The following is a 12,732-nucleotide window of genomic DNA, read 5'->3' as shown; positions in this document are numbered from 1 at the left end:
CTTGAACATTAACTTACCAGACACTGAATAACTGCACAAATTAATAAGCATAATACAAATAAACCTATTTCTCTTGTTCTCCGAAAGCGAAATATTTCTTGTTGCGCACACCAAACAAGTCAGTCCAAGACTAATGACGTGGCAATCAGCTGCTAAAATATTCGCTGTTAGTATTAGTGGAGAGAAATGGTGCGCCTGCATGTAAGGCGTGTAAGGGAAATGAATGCAACACGATTAATCAGTCATTAGCGAACGTTGTAGTTCGTTATTAATAATTATGTACAAAAGGACATTGTAAAAAATTAAGTTGTGAAATTTTTATTAAAATGTTTCTTACATTCCGTTATATTGGCTGGGCCACAAAAATATTCATTGTGGGCCACATGTGGCCCGTGGGCCGCGAGTTTGACATGCTTGCTCTAATGCACTGAATGACTCACAAGTCTTTAGCAGACAGAGATAGAAAGATGTGGATTTTCAGCATCCACATGTTCTACCACACTCTTAAAAGGAATCTAACTTCCTGGACCCGACACCCTAAAACAGAACCAACCCCCTTCCCTGGGTAGCCGCCAGAGGACGCAGCAGAAGTGAGTTGGTGAAAAAATAAGAAAACCTTGTTTCTGCGAACCTGTTGGTGTTGGTGAGTTTCTGATCACAGGACTGTTCTGCAGTCCGCTTGTTGCCGGAAAGATCTCGACCACCGCTACCAGTATACGTGAAAGACTCCCCATTGTCCTGCAACAGGGAAGGGCAAGCTGAACCCTCCACAGAGGAAAGACTCCACTAAAAATAAACCCACAACACCCGCTAGAATGTCAACTGTCAAACAGAAAATAACCAGTGATGAGGAGGATGTGGAGAAATTGGAACCCTGTGCACTGCTGGTGGGAATGGAAAATGGGGCAGCTGCTGTGGAAAATGCTATGGAAGTCCCTCGAAAAATGAAATGTGACCCAGCAATGCCACTTCTGGGTCTGTCTCTACCCAAAAGAACTGAAAGGGCATTTCAGAGATATCTGTACACTCACGTTCACAGCAGCGTTATTCACAATATTCAAGAGGTGGAAGCAACCCAAGTATCCATTGATGGACACACACAATACGGTCCATTCAGACAATAGAATATTATTCAGCCTTAAAAAGGGAAGGAAATTCTGCAATATGCTCAACATGGATAAACCTTGAGGACATTATGCTCCATGAAATAACCCAGTCACAAAAGGACAAATACAGTGTGATTTCACTCATAGGAAGTCCCTAGAGGAGTCAGATTCATCGAGACAGAAAGTAGATGGTGGGAGCCAGGGGCTGGGAGAGAGGGATTGGAAATTATTGTTTAATGGGGACAGAGTTTCAGTTTGGGAAGATGAGAAAGTTCTAGAGATAAATGCTGGTGATGGTTACACATCAATGTGAATGTATTTAAATTCCACTGAGATGTGTACACTTACAAAGTGTTAATATGGCACATCTTATGTGTATTTACATTTAAGAAATAAATAAAACAACCCCCACTCACCACATCGTCCTCATACCCCCCAGACAGGACCAGGGAGTACGCCCCATCATTGCTCCGGCCGTGGATGCCCGCCACGTGCGGCCGATGGACCCCCGACTCACTGACCTGTGAAAACCGAGAAACAAATGGCACCATCTGGACTGGCTGCTGTAGAAACGCTCCCCCTCACCCTCCTGCTGCTGCTTTCAGAGCCAGGGGCCTGACTTTCCCTCTGAGTGTATCATGCCTGTTATGAGAACCTCGCCCCTGAAGCTGGGCCACAGCACAGGAGGAGCTGGCTTGAATTCCAGCCGTGGCCCCTGCTCGAAGAGTGGCCCTCTCCGGCGAAGGGGCTTCTGGAAGATCAGTGCCTGAGGCCAAACTCCAGATGTTTACGAGTACCTGGACTCTGAACCTCCACATGGTGCCCACAGGGATCCCTGGGATGGGTCCGTAGTGGTTGGATGGAACGATGGTGCACTCCTTGGTGCGCCCCACGCACGCCATGCCCTGTCCAGTCCAGAAAGAGATGGAAGACAGTGTGAGCGAGCACGGGAGGGCAGGCAGAGCTGCCGGGGCGTACAGAGCAAGGGGGCCACCTCACCTTGCCCCAGTCCCGCTGCGAGGACGATGTGGCCGATGCCATTTTCGACTTCTTCTTACTCTCTTTCAGCTTCTCCCCTGCCAACACCACCTCGCTGGCGTCATTTCGACATTTAGGGCAGAACCTGTGACAACAGGGACATCACCCCCTGTCCTTAGCCCGCCCCACTCCTACTAGCCTGCACACATAGCTGGCTCCTTCCAGCTCCCGACCTCCTGAGCTGTCCGAAATGGGAAATCTTCTACATTTAAATTCATTAAAATTAAACAAGAAATCCAGTTCCTCGGTCATACGTGCCACAGCTGAAGTGGTCAGGAGCCATGTGTGGAGTGTCAACCGTCGTGGAAAGTGCAGAGCGAGAACCTTGCCATCATCACAGAACATTCTACTGAACAGACTCTTGTCCCTCTCCTGCTGGGAATTTCACACCCCACTTCTCTCACTGCCCCTCATGGGTTCACCAGGTGACAGGCAACATTCGTGTTATTTATTGGCACCCGCCGTCCCCCTAACCTGAGCACCATGGCCCAAGCCCGCCACTGGAGCATTCGAGGCATCCACTCACCATTCGGTCTCCGTGGGAACACTGGTGAGAGGCGGGTTGAGGCAGTATAAGTGAAAGGCGTGGTCGCAATCATCACACATGAGCTGCTTGTCGGGATCCTGCTTGCTCCCACACAGGCTGCAGGAACACTCATGGCAGGGCTTGCTGGGGTTATCCTTGCATTTATCGCAGAAGGGCTTGTTCTTCCCTGGACACAGCGGCTGGGGTCAGCTTGGCAGGGCCAGGCAGAGAAACAGGAAGCCCACCCCACCCCCAAGGCGGGAGACAGAGGGCAGAATCAGAACTCACTTTTCACTGGGTTTTCAACCATGGGGGCCCCCTCGCCCGGACGCTCAATCTTGAAAACTTCATCCACAAACATGATCCGACAGTTGCTGAGAGAACCACTCCTGTGAGAGAGAAGCTGTTAGAACATTCCAGCTGGCCAGCCCTGCTAAGGCACCTCCAAGAGGACTTGGCCACCCAGCACATTCTCAGAGCATATGAGCACCTCTCTAATGACACTGAGTAAGAGCCTCCTCAGGGCCCTAGTGCAGGGGTGGGCAAACTTTTTGACTCGAGGGCCACAATGGGTTCTTAAACTGGACCGGAGGGCCGGAACAAAAGCATGGATGGAGTGTTTGTGTGAACTAATATAAATTCAAAGTAAACATCATTACATAAAAGGGTATGGTCTTTTTTTTTTTTAGTTTTATTCATTTCAAACGGGCCGGATCCGGCCCGCGGGCCGTAGTTTGCCCACGGCTGCCCTAGTGCATTCATGTAGCTACTGCATTGCCAATTCAAGTCCTACTAAATCAAACACAAGATAAAAGAAAGCAGAGTATAAAACAGTTTCACTACCTGATGCAGTGAGAGTAAGTTCTAACCTTCGGGCAAGGGGAGGCCGACTGAACAGGGCCCATCGTGCAAGAATCACCAAGGTAAAGTCTGATCAATTTGCTGTCATCAAAATACAAAAGCTCCTCTAAGTTAAAATGACCCCATAGACCAGCCGTTCTCAACCTGTGGGTCACGACCCCTTTGGCGGTCGAACGACCCTTTCACATGGGTCGCCTAAGACCATCCTGCATATCAGATATTTACATTATGATTCATAACAGTAGCAACATTACAGTTATGAAGTAGCAACAGAAATAATTTTATGGTTGGGTCACAACATGAGGAACTGTATTTAAAGGGCCAGAAGGTTGAGAACCACTGCCATAGACAGTCAAACCTGTTTCTCGGATGTGGCTGTCTGGACCAAAACTTGAGTTTTCAATCTGACAGCCCTTTCGTGTTGATACCTCAGCATGACAAAAAGCATCTCTCAGGGAACAAAGGATAAAATGCTTTTGTTGCTGGTGAAATCAATGATTAGCACAATTTTAAAACATAAAGAAACCAGCAAGAGTGCTAATGTTGCTAAGGGTGTGAAAGTGCTCACAAAACAACAACCACAGGCAATTGCACAGGTAGAAAAACTGCTGTTGATTGGATAACTGATAAGCAGTTAACCAGTGATTGCATTTCAGAGGCAGCAATATATTAAAAATTCGTTTAAGGCTAGTGGGGGGTGCTTTGATAAATTTAAGTCTTTATACAGTAGACACGTGCTGTATATAAGAAAGGTTAAAACAGAAGCATTTGGGGTCTGGAATGGATTCATTCCATTTACATTACTTTTAATGGGGAAAAATGATTCGGTTTTCGAACAAATTGCTTCTCAAATAGCCTTCCAGAACCAATTAAGATCAAGAACCAAGGTTCCACTGAACATCCACAATGTCCCACAGAAATGACCACAAGCCACGAACAGGTGCCACATGGGTAATTCCACATTTCCTAAGAACTACGTTCAAAAAGTTAAGAACAGATGAAATTCGTGTGAATATGTTTTATGTAACCCAATGTACACAAAAGATTATTTCAGTATGTAATGAATAGTAACGAATTATTAATAGACTTTTTTTATATAGTAGACTTTATTTTTTAGAGCAGTATTTGGTTCACAGCCAAATTCAACAGAAAGTACAGATTAATAGCTTTTTTCAAAATACAGCCAGTGCTGCATACTCAGGGCACATCTCAGTGTGCACGGGCCGCACTCCAAGTGCTCGGCAGCTCGTGCCCATGGCTGGAACTAGACAGGACAGGCCCAGATCTACCTGCCAGTTCACAGGAAATGACAACATCCAGGCTGCAGAAGTTCTCTGGGACAGACCACCAGGTTTCTTCAAATAAATTGTGAAGGAAAAGTGGAAAAAAGGGGAAGACAGAAAGCCTAAAGATAAAAGATTTAAAACATACATATCGATCTAACTGAAATCTGTACACATTAGTTAGATTCTAATCAAAGAAATGGTTAAAAAACAAACAAACAAGTGAGCCCTAGCCGGTCTGGCTCAGTGGACAGACTGTCAGCCTGCGGACTGAAGGGTCCTGGGTTCGATTCCGGTTAAGGGCACATGCCAGGGTTGCAGGCTCGGTCCCCAGTAGAGGGCATGCAGGAGGCAGCCAATCAATGATTCTCTCTCATCATTGATGTTTCTATCTCTCTCTCCCCTTCCCTTCCTCTCTGAAATCAATAAAAATATATTTTAAAAAATTAAGATAATTGGAAGGTTGAACAATAGAACTGTGTTACTCAAAAATTATTATTAGGTTGTAACAATAGCATTATAGCTAGATTTCAAGAGCAATTTTAGGGTGTAATAATAGCTTTATAACTTGATTTCTTTAAGAATAATTTTTTTTTAATATATTTTATTGATTTTTTACAGAGAGGAAGGGAGAGGGATAGAGAGTTAGAAACATCGATGAGAGAGAAACATCGATCAGCTGCCTCCTGCACACTCCCCACTGGGGATGTGCCCGCAACCAAGGTACATGCCCTTGACCGGAATCGAACCTGGGACCCTTGAGTCCGCAGGCCGACGCTCTATCCGCTGAGCCAAACCGGTCAGGGCAAGAATAATTTTTAAGAACTACATTCTAAAATATTTACAGATGAAATGATTGGATTCGAGGGAGTTATGCCAATGCGATGGGGTGGTAGCCTTCTCAGATAAAGGAAAATCAAAACTCGCTAATAGACCCACTCTCACAGAAAAATTAAAGGGAGTTCTTCAAATAGTAAGTTATAAAGGAAAGAATCTTAGAGCAAAAAGAAAGAAAAAAAAGAAGAAAAACAGCAAAACTCTGGGTACATACAACAGATTATCCTCCTCAGGATTTTCCAAAGTCATATGTGGTGACTAAACTAAAAATCATGCCTAACCAGCGTGGTTCATTGGTTGAGCATCAACCTGTAAACCAGGAGGTCATGGTTCGATTACTGGTCAGGGCACATGTCCAGGTTGTGGGCTCAATCCCTGGTAGGGGGCATACAGGAGGCAACCAATTGATGATTCTCTCTCATCATTGATGTTTCTCTCTCTCTCCCTCCCTCTCCTTTCCTCTCTGAAATCAATGAAAATACATATTTTTAAAAATCATAACACCAAAAAATTAAAAATATATAAATAAAAAAATCATAACACCATCCAATACACAAGATAATAAGTGATGATAAAGGGACCTAAAAGGAAGAAAGATTTTCATGCTTCACTCAAATGACAAAATTGACACCAGTCTGGAGGAGCAAGAGGTGTTGGGGGAGGAGGTCCAAGGGGGGGGAGACACACCAAGATGTCACATGTTTATATGGTAAAATTCAGAAAAACCACTAAGAAAACTATGTACAAAGCTACATACTCCAAAGACTAAAATAAATCAACGAAGAATCCTAAAAAAATATCTAAGGACAGAAAAAGAGAAACAAGAAACAGAAAAAAAGAAAGAAAACAAGTAATAAATTGACAGACTTAACCCCTAACATATCAATAATTTCCTTAAATGTAAATGGTCTAAAAATCCCAATTAAAAGGCAAAGACTGCCCTGCCTGCCGTGGCTCAGTGGATAGAGTGTTGGCCTGCGGACTGAAGGATCCTGGGTTCGATTCTGGTCAAGGGCACATGCCCAGATTTCGGGCTTAATCCCCAGTGTGGGCCGTGCAGGAGGCAGCCCATCAATGATTCTCTGTCATCATTGATGTTTCTGTCTCTCCTTCTCCCTTCCTCTCTGAAATCATTAAAAACATTTTTTTTTAAATAAAAGGCAAAGACTGGCAAATTGCATTAAAAAGTAACCCAATTAGCCATGGCTGGTGTTGCTAAGTCGTTAGAGCATCGGCCCTCGCATCCAAGGGTCATGGGTTCAATTCCCAGTCAAGAACATGTACCTGTGCTGTAGGTTCGATCCCTGGCCCTGGTCAGGACACGTGCAGGGGGCATCATGTGTCTCTCTCACATTCATGTTTCTCTCTCTCTCCCCCCATCCTTTCCTCCCTTCGGCTCTCTTTAAAAAAAAAAAATAATAAAATGGAAAAAAATATCCTTAAGTGAGGATTAACAAAACAAAGTACCCAATTACATGCTGTTTACAAGAAAATCACTTCAAACTCAACTACATAGATCGAAAGTAAAAGGATAAAAAGATACACCATGCAAACAGTAACTTTTTTTAAAAAGCAGGTGTGTTCAATACATACACATACCTTAAAGTAGACTTCAGAGCAAAGAAAATTACTAGAGACAAAGAGGGACACTACATAAAGATAAAAAGATCAACTAACACCAAACAACAGTCTCTTAAGTATGAAGCTCAAAGGAGAAATAGACAAATCCACAATTATAGCTGAGGACTTCTATCAGTTGATGAGGGCTGGTCGAAGTACTAGACAGAAAATCAGAAAGAATTAGAAGAAGTGAACAACAAATTCAACCAATACAATCTAACTGATATTAGGTCATTCTACCCAATGACAGAAATACTTTTTTTTTCAATAACCATGGATTATTCACCAACATAGAACCTCAAGAAATTTATAAGAACTGAAATCACAGAGTATGTTCTTCAGACATAATAAAATCAAACTATAAATTAATGAGAGGACTCGTGCACCGGTGGGGTTCCTTGGCCTGGCCTGCACCCTCTTGCAATCCGGGACCCCTCCGGGGATGTCGGAGAGCCGATTTCGGCCCAATCCCCACAGGCCAGGCCGAGGGACCCCACTGGGGCACGAATCTAGTATGCATAGAAGATCTTTGGTTAATCTCTTCCCACCCTCCCCCCTCCCTTCTGAGATTCATCAGTCTGTTCCATGTTTCCATGCCTGTGCATTGAGCATCTGCTTCCTGGTGGTCAGTGCACGTCATAGCTACCGGTCAGATAGTCAGACGGTGGGATGGTCACTTAGGATTTCATATATAAAGATAACAGAAAGACAATGCAAAAATCTCTAAATATGTGTCAATTAAGCACCTTACTTCTAAGTAAGCCAGGAGTCAAAGAGGAAGTCTCAAAGGAAATAAAAGAAATAGAGCCCAACCGGCGTGGCTCAGTGGTTGACCTCTGAACCAGGAGGTCATGGTTCGATGCTCAGTCAGGGCACATGCCCAGGTTGTGGGCTCAATCCCCAGTTGGGGGATGTGCAGGAGGAAGCCGATCAATGATTCTCTCTCATCATTGATGTTTCTATCTCTTCCTTCCTCTCTGAAATTAATAAAAGTATATATTTTTTAAAAATAGAGAACTGAACAAAAAGAAAAATATAACATAGCAGAATGTGTGGGAAGCAGTGAAGGCACTGCTTGGAGGGGAATTTATAGCACTAAAATGCTTATATTAGAAAAGAAATTTCTCAGATCACTAGTCTAAGTTGCTACCTCAAGACACTAGAAAAAGAAGAGCAAAATCAATCCAAGGAAAAGTAAAAGGACGAGAGGAAATCAATGAAATTGGAAACAAGAAAACAATAGAGAAAAGCAGTGAAACAAAAAGCTGATTATTTTTTCACAATAACATCACTGCAGCCTCCTCCCTGGTGTCCTGGCTGCCATGCTGCCCCCTGCAGTCCATTCCCTGCTCGGCTGCCAGGGTGATGGTTCTCAATTGTAGGTCAAAGCATGTGGCTCCCAGGCTCAAAATGCCCCAATGACTGCCAGCAATAGAGACTAAACACCAGTTTGTACCACTCCTGGCCATACCCTGAACATCCAAACACATGGAGGGTTCCAGTCTCCACTCCTCGCTCCCTCCCTCCCTCCACTCCAGCCCACTGGCCTCCTCACTAGGCCACAAATGGACCAGGAATGGCCCTGCTCCAGAATCTTTGCACCTATCTGTGTTTGGGACACTGTTGTCCAGATATGTGTCTATAGTCACTATATACAATGAAATATTATCCAGTCACCAAAAGGAAGGACTGACACAAGCTACTACATGGATAAGACTTGAAGACATTATGCTGAGTGAAATAAGCCAGACAGACGCAAAAAGACAAATGCTATATGATTCCATTCATATGAGGTCCCTGGAGGAAGGACAGAAAGAAGATGGTGGGTGTTAGGCTGGGGGAGGGGGGTGGGAAATTAGTGTTTAATGAAAATAGTTTCTGTTTGGGATGATGAAAAAGTTCTGGAAATGGGCAAGTGTTGATGGTCACACAACAATGTGAATGTTCTTAATGTTCCTAAACTGTACTCTTAAAAATGGTTAGGATGGCCCTGGCTGGTTGCTCAATGGTTAGAGCGCCGGCCCACAGACTGAAGGGTCGCAGGTTCGTTTCCAGTCAAAGGCATATACCTTGGCTGTGGGCTCAATCCCCATTCCCACCCCTCCACTCCTGCCTGGCCAGAGCTCATGCGGAAGGCAACCAATTGACGTGTCTCTCTCACACTGATGTGTGCCTCTGTCTCTCCCCCTCCCTTTCACTCTAAAAAAAAAAAAAAGAAAAAGAAAAAATATCCTCAGGTAAAGATTAACAACAAAAAAACACCGGTGTGGTTCAACTGGTTGAGCACCGAAAGGTCGCTGGTTCAATTCCCGATCAGGGCACATGCCCGGTTTCAGGCTCCATCCCCGGAAGGGGGCATGCAGGAGGCATCCTATCACATGGATGTTTCTCTCTCCTCCCCCCCCCTTAAAATCAATAAAAACTTATTTAAAAAAATGATTAGGATAGTAAGTTTTCTATTATATATTGTTTTAACACACACATACAGAAACGCAAAGTAGAACAGAGCCTGGCAAATATTTTCTGCAAAAAATCGAACAGTACATGTTTTCAGTCTCTTTCCCAACTACTCAAATGTGCACTTCCAACACAAAAGGAGCCACAGATAATCAGCAAACAGGTGGGTGTGGCTGTGTGCCAATAAAACTTTATTTGCCCAAACAGCCAAAGGGCCAGCTCTGGCCTGCAGTTTGCTGACCCTGGATATGGGGCACACCATTATGTGGGTTGGTGTGTTTGTATATGTTTATGCTTGTTTGTGCACAGAATGTCCCTGGAAGTTCACGGGAACAGTCATTATCTCCAGAAAGGTGTTGTTTTTTTGTAATCCTCCCTGAGGATATTTTTTTCCATTGCTTTCCAGAAAGTGGAAGGGAGGGAGGGTGGAGGAAAGAAGATAGAAACATCGATATGAGAGACCATCCCACATGCGCCCTGACAGGGGGTGAGGAGCAAACCCACAATCCAGGTATGTGCCCTTGACAGGGAATCAAATCCGAGACCCTTTGGTGCACAGGCTGACGCTCTAACCTCTGAAAAACACCAACCAGGGCAGTACCTTCTGACTTGGATGCATTTTATGTTCTTACCTATTTGCCAAATCTAAAACAACAAATAAAAGAGAACAAGGAAGGCCAACATTTCCACCTGAGGCTCAGAGACAGTTCCCGAGCAGGGGCATGAAGGGTCAGTCTCAGAAAGATCACCAGTAGACCAGCAGGAAGCGGAGCGGAGCCCCAGAGGGGAGGACAGGTGGAGGCTGAGGGCCTTGCCCACAGCGTGCTGGCTGGATAGCCACTCACCCGAGCCTGACGTTAGCATACAGCTCCCGCGATGTCCGGGTCTGGTTCTTCCGCGTGATCACTGCATCGTACCAGAAGCCCCGTTCCTTCGGGCTGTCAGGGTTGTAGTTGAGCATGACCTCCTGGCCCTCCTTCAGCTCCTGCCATCTGATGATTTCTCGGGCTCGGGCCCGGACGTTCTGTGAACTCATCTGGACCACACCGTATTCCGGGTAACTGGGAGGAAAACCCCACACTCAGATCCCAGGGCAACACCACACCACTTTCCCTCCAAGAAGAGAGAAGCGAGGAGAAGGCCACACACAACAGAGGTGTGGGTTATCTCATCGCAGAAGCAAGTAAATTCCCCTCTGCAGGTGTCGAAAATACACAGGTGCAGAAGACAGGTTTCAATTACAGAGGTGCTATGGGTTGACCTTGTGTCCCCCAAAAAGATATGCTGGAGGTCTAACCCTTGGCACTTGGGAATGGCACCTAATTTGGAAATAGGGTCTTTGCAGATGTAATCAAGTTAAGATGAAGTCACACTGCCTTAATCCATTATAACTGGTGTCCTTATAAGAGGGAACAAGTCAGACACAGAGAATGACACATGAAGGGGGAGACAGAGACTAGAATAATATAGTCACAAGCCGAGGATTGCCGGCCACCATCAGAAGCTGGAAGAGGCGAGGAAGGATTCTCTCCTACAGGTTTCGGGAAAATCATGGCCTGGCTGACACCTTGATTTTGGCCTCCGGAACTGTAAACTAACTTTTTCCGCATTCTGAAAATGATTTTTGCAGAGGGACATGCATTAATTCATTTATATAAATATAATGCATTGGCTATTAGGATACAATAGGAAGTCATTATGCTGGATATACAGAAATATTCCAGCAGCCTCATAAAAGGCGTAAAATAACTGGCCTGAAAGAGACAAATTCTATCGGAAACAAATTTAAACCTTTCCTGTGAGGGGACAACTCCAAATCTATTATGATTAGCTATATCGCCTGGCGCTCATTACTTTCACTAATAAACCACCAAAGGCAAGGGTTGCCAAACTTTTCCTGTAAAGGGCCAGATAGTAAATACAGTAAAACCTCGATATAACAGACTAATCTGAGAGAGGGGGTGTCCATTAAAGCTGAAAGCCCGTTATATAATAGAGTGTTTTCCCAGCCTCATAAAAGGCGTAAAATAACTGGCCTGAAAGAAACAAATTCTATCCGAAACAAATTTAAACCTCACTTGTGAGGGGACAACTCCAAATCTATTATGAGTAGCTATATCGCCTGGCGCTCATTATTTTCACTAGTAAACCACCAAAGGCAAGGGTTGCCAAATTTTTCCTGTAAAGGGCCAGATAGTAAATACAGTAAAACCTCGATATAACAGACTAATCTGAGCGAGGGGGTGTCCATTAAAGCTGAAAGCCCGTTACATAATAGAGTGTTTTCCGAATGTGTATGTTAAAAAAGTGACAAATTAGTTTACCTATTTTTACTTACGCAGACATATTTGTGTAATTAAAATTAAGTATGTATGAAAAGTTTAATTTCACAGAAAAGTTTTCTATATGTATTACTGTAATTTTAAATTTATACTGAATTGATCTAGTAAATGTGTGCATTCATTAGTCACCTTGAGTAAACAAATGCACACGTGTGGGGGCGTGTAGCTTAGCACATCAGCCAGCACGCGTGAAAACTGCTGTAGAAAGTCACACCACTCAACAACACCACTAATACCAAGTGCCATGCAGTGTGATCATGTGCTAATCATTTGCCGAACATTGTTTAGAAGTGGTGACACTTGGATTTAAATATGTAGACTATAGCTATAGATATACATTATTTATATTGGCAAAATTACTACAGTGTTTTTGCTACATTTCTTAATCACTAAAATTTGTTTAAAATAAGTGAATTAATAACAAAAATAACCTGTAATTTAATTATAAACAACACTTGGTTAAAAGCATTTCAAAATTAACAGGGTGTTAAATTTTTTTTAAATTCGTACTCTGGCGAACCGGTTTGGCTCAGTGGATAGAGCGTCGGCCTGCGGACTCAAGGGTCCCAGGTTCAATTCCGGTCAAGGGCATGTACCTTGGTTGCGGGCACATCCCCAGTGGGGAGTGTGCAGGAGGCAGCTGATCGATGTTTCTCTCTCAT

At 44.1% G+C, this 12,732-nt stretch overlaps 1 protein-coding gene across 1 annotated transcript in view; it reads right to left on the bottom strand.

The window, feature by feature from the left end:
- UHRF1 (ubiquitin-like with PHD and ring finger domains 1) overlaps nt 1-12,732 on the bottom strand; it is a 48,486-nt gene that overhangs the window by 13,578 nt on the left and 22,176 nt on the right. The window contains exons 5-11 of the mRNA XM_005884374.2: nt 10,574-10,789; nt 2,959-3,059; nt 2,671-2,857; nt 2,106-2,229; nt 1,904-2,011; nt 1,523-1,627; nt 632-738 (exon numbers count right to left, since the gene is read on the bottom strand). Of these exons, the coding sequence (XP_005884436.1) occupies nt 632-738; nt 1,523-1,627; nt 1,904-2,011; nt 2,106-2,229; nt 2,671-2,857; nt 2,959-3,059; nt 10,574-10,789 (948 nt within the window). The remainder of the gene's footprint in view (nt 1-631; nt 739-1,522; nt 1,628-1,903; nt 2,012-2,105; nt 2,230-2,670; nt 2,858-2,958; nt 3,060-10,573; nt 10,790-12,732) is intronic.

Source organism: Myotis brandtii, unplaced genomic scaffold (assembly GCF_000412655.1).
Source record: "Myotis brandtii unplaced genomic scaffold, ASM41265v1 scaffold827, whole genome shotgun sequence".
NCBI classification, from domain to species: Eukaryota; Metazoa; Chordata; class Mammalia; order Chiroptera; family Vespertilionidae; genus Myotis; species Myotis brandtii.
Note: the sequence above shows the minus strand (reverse complement) of the source record. Positions and strands in the feature narration are given on the sequence as shown.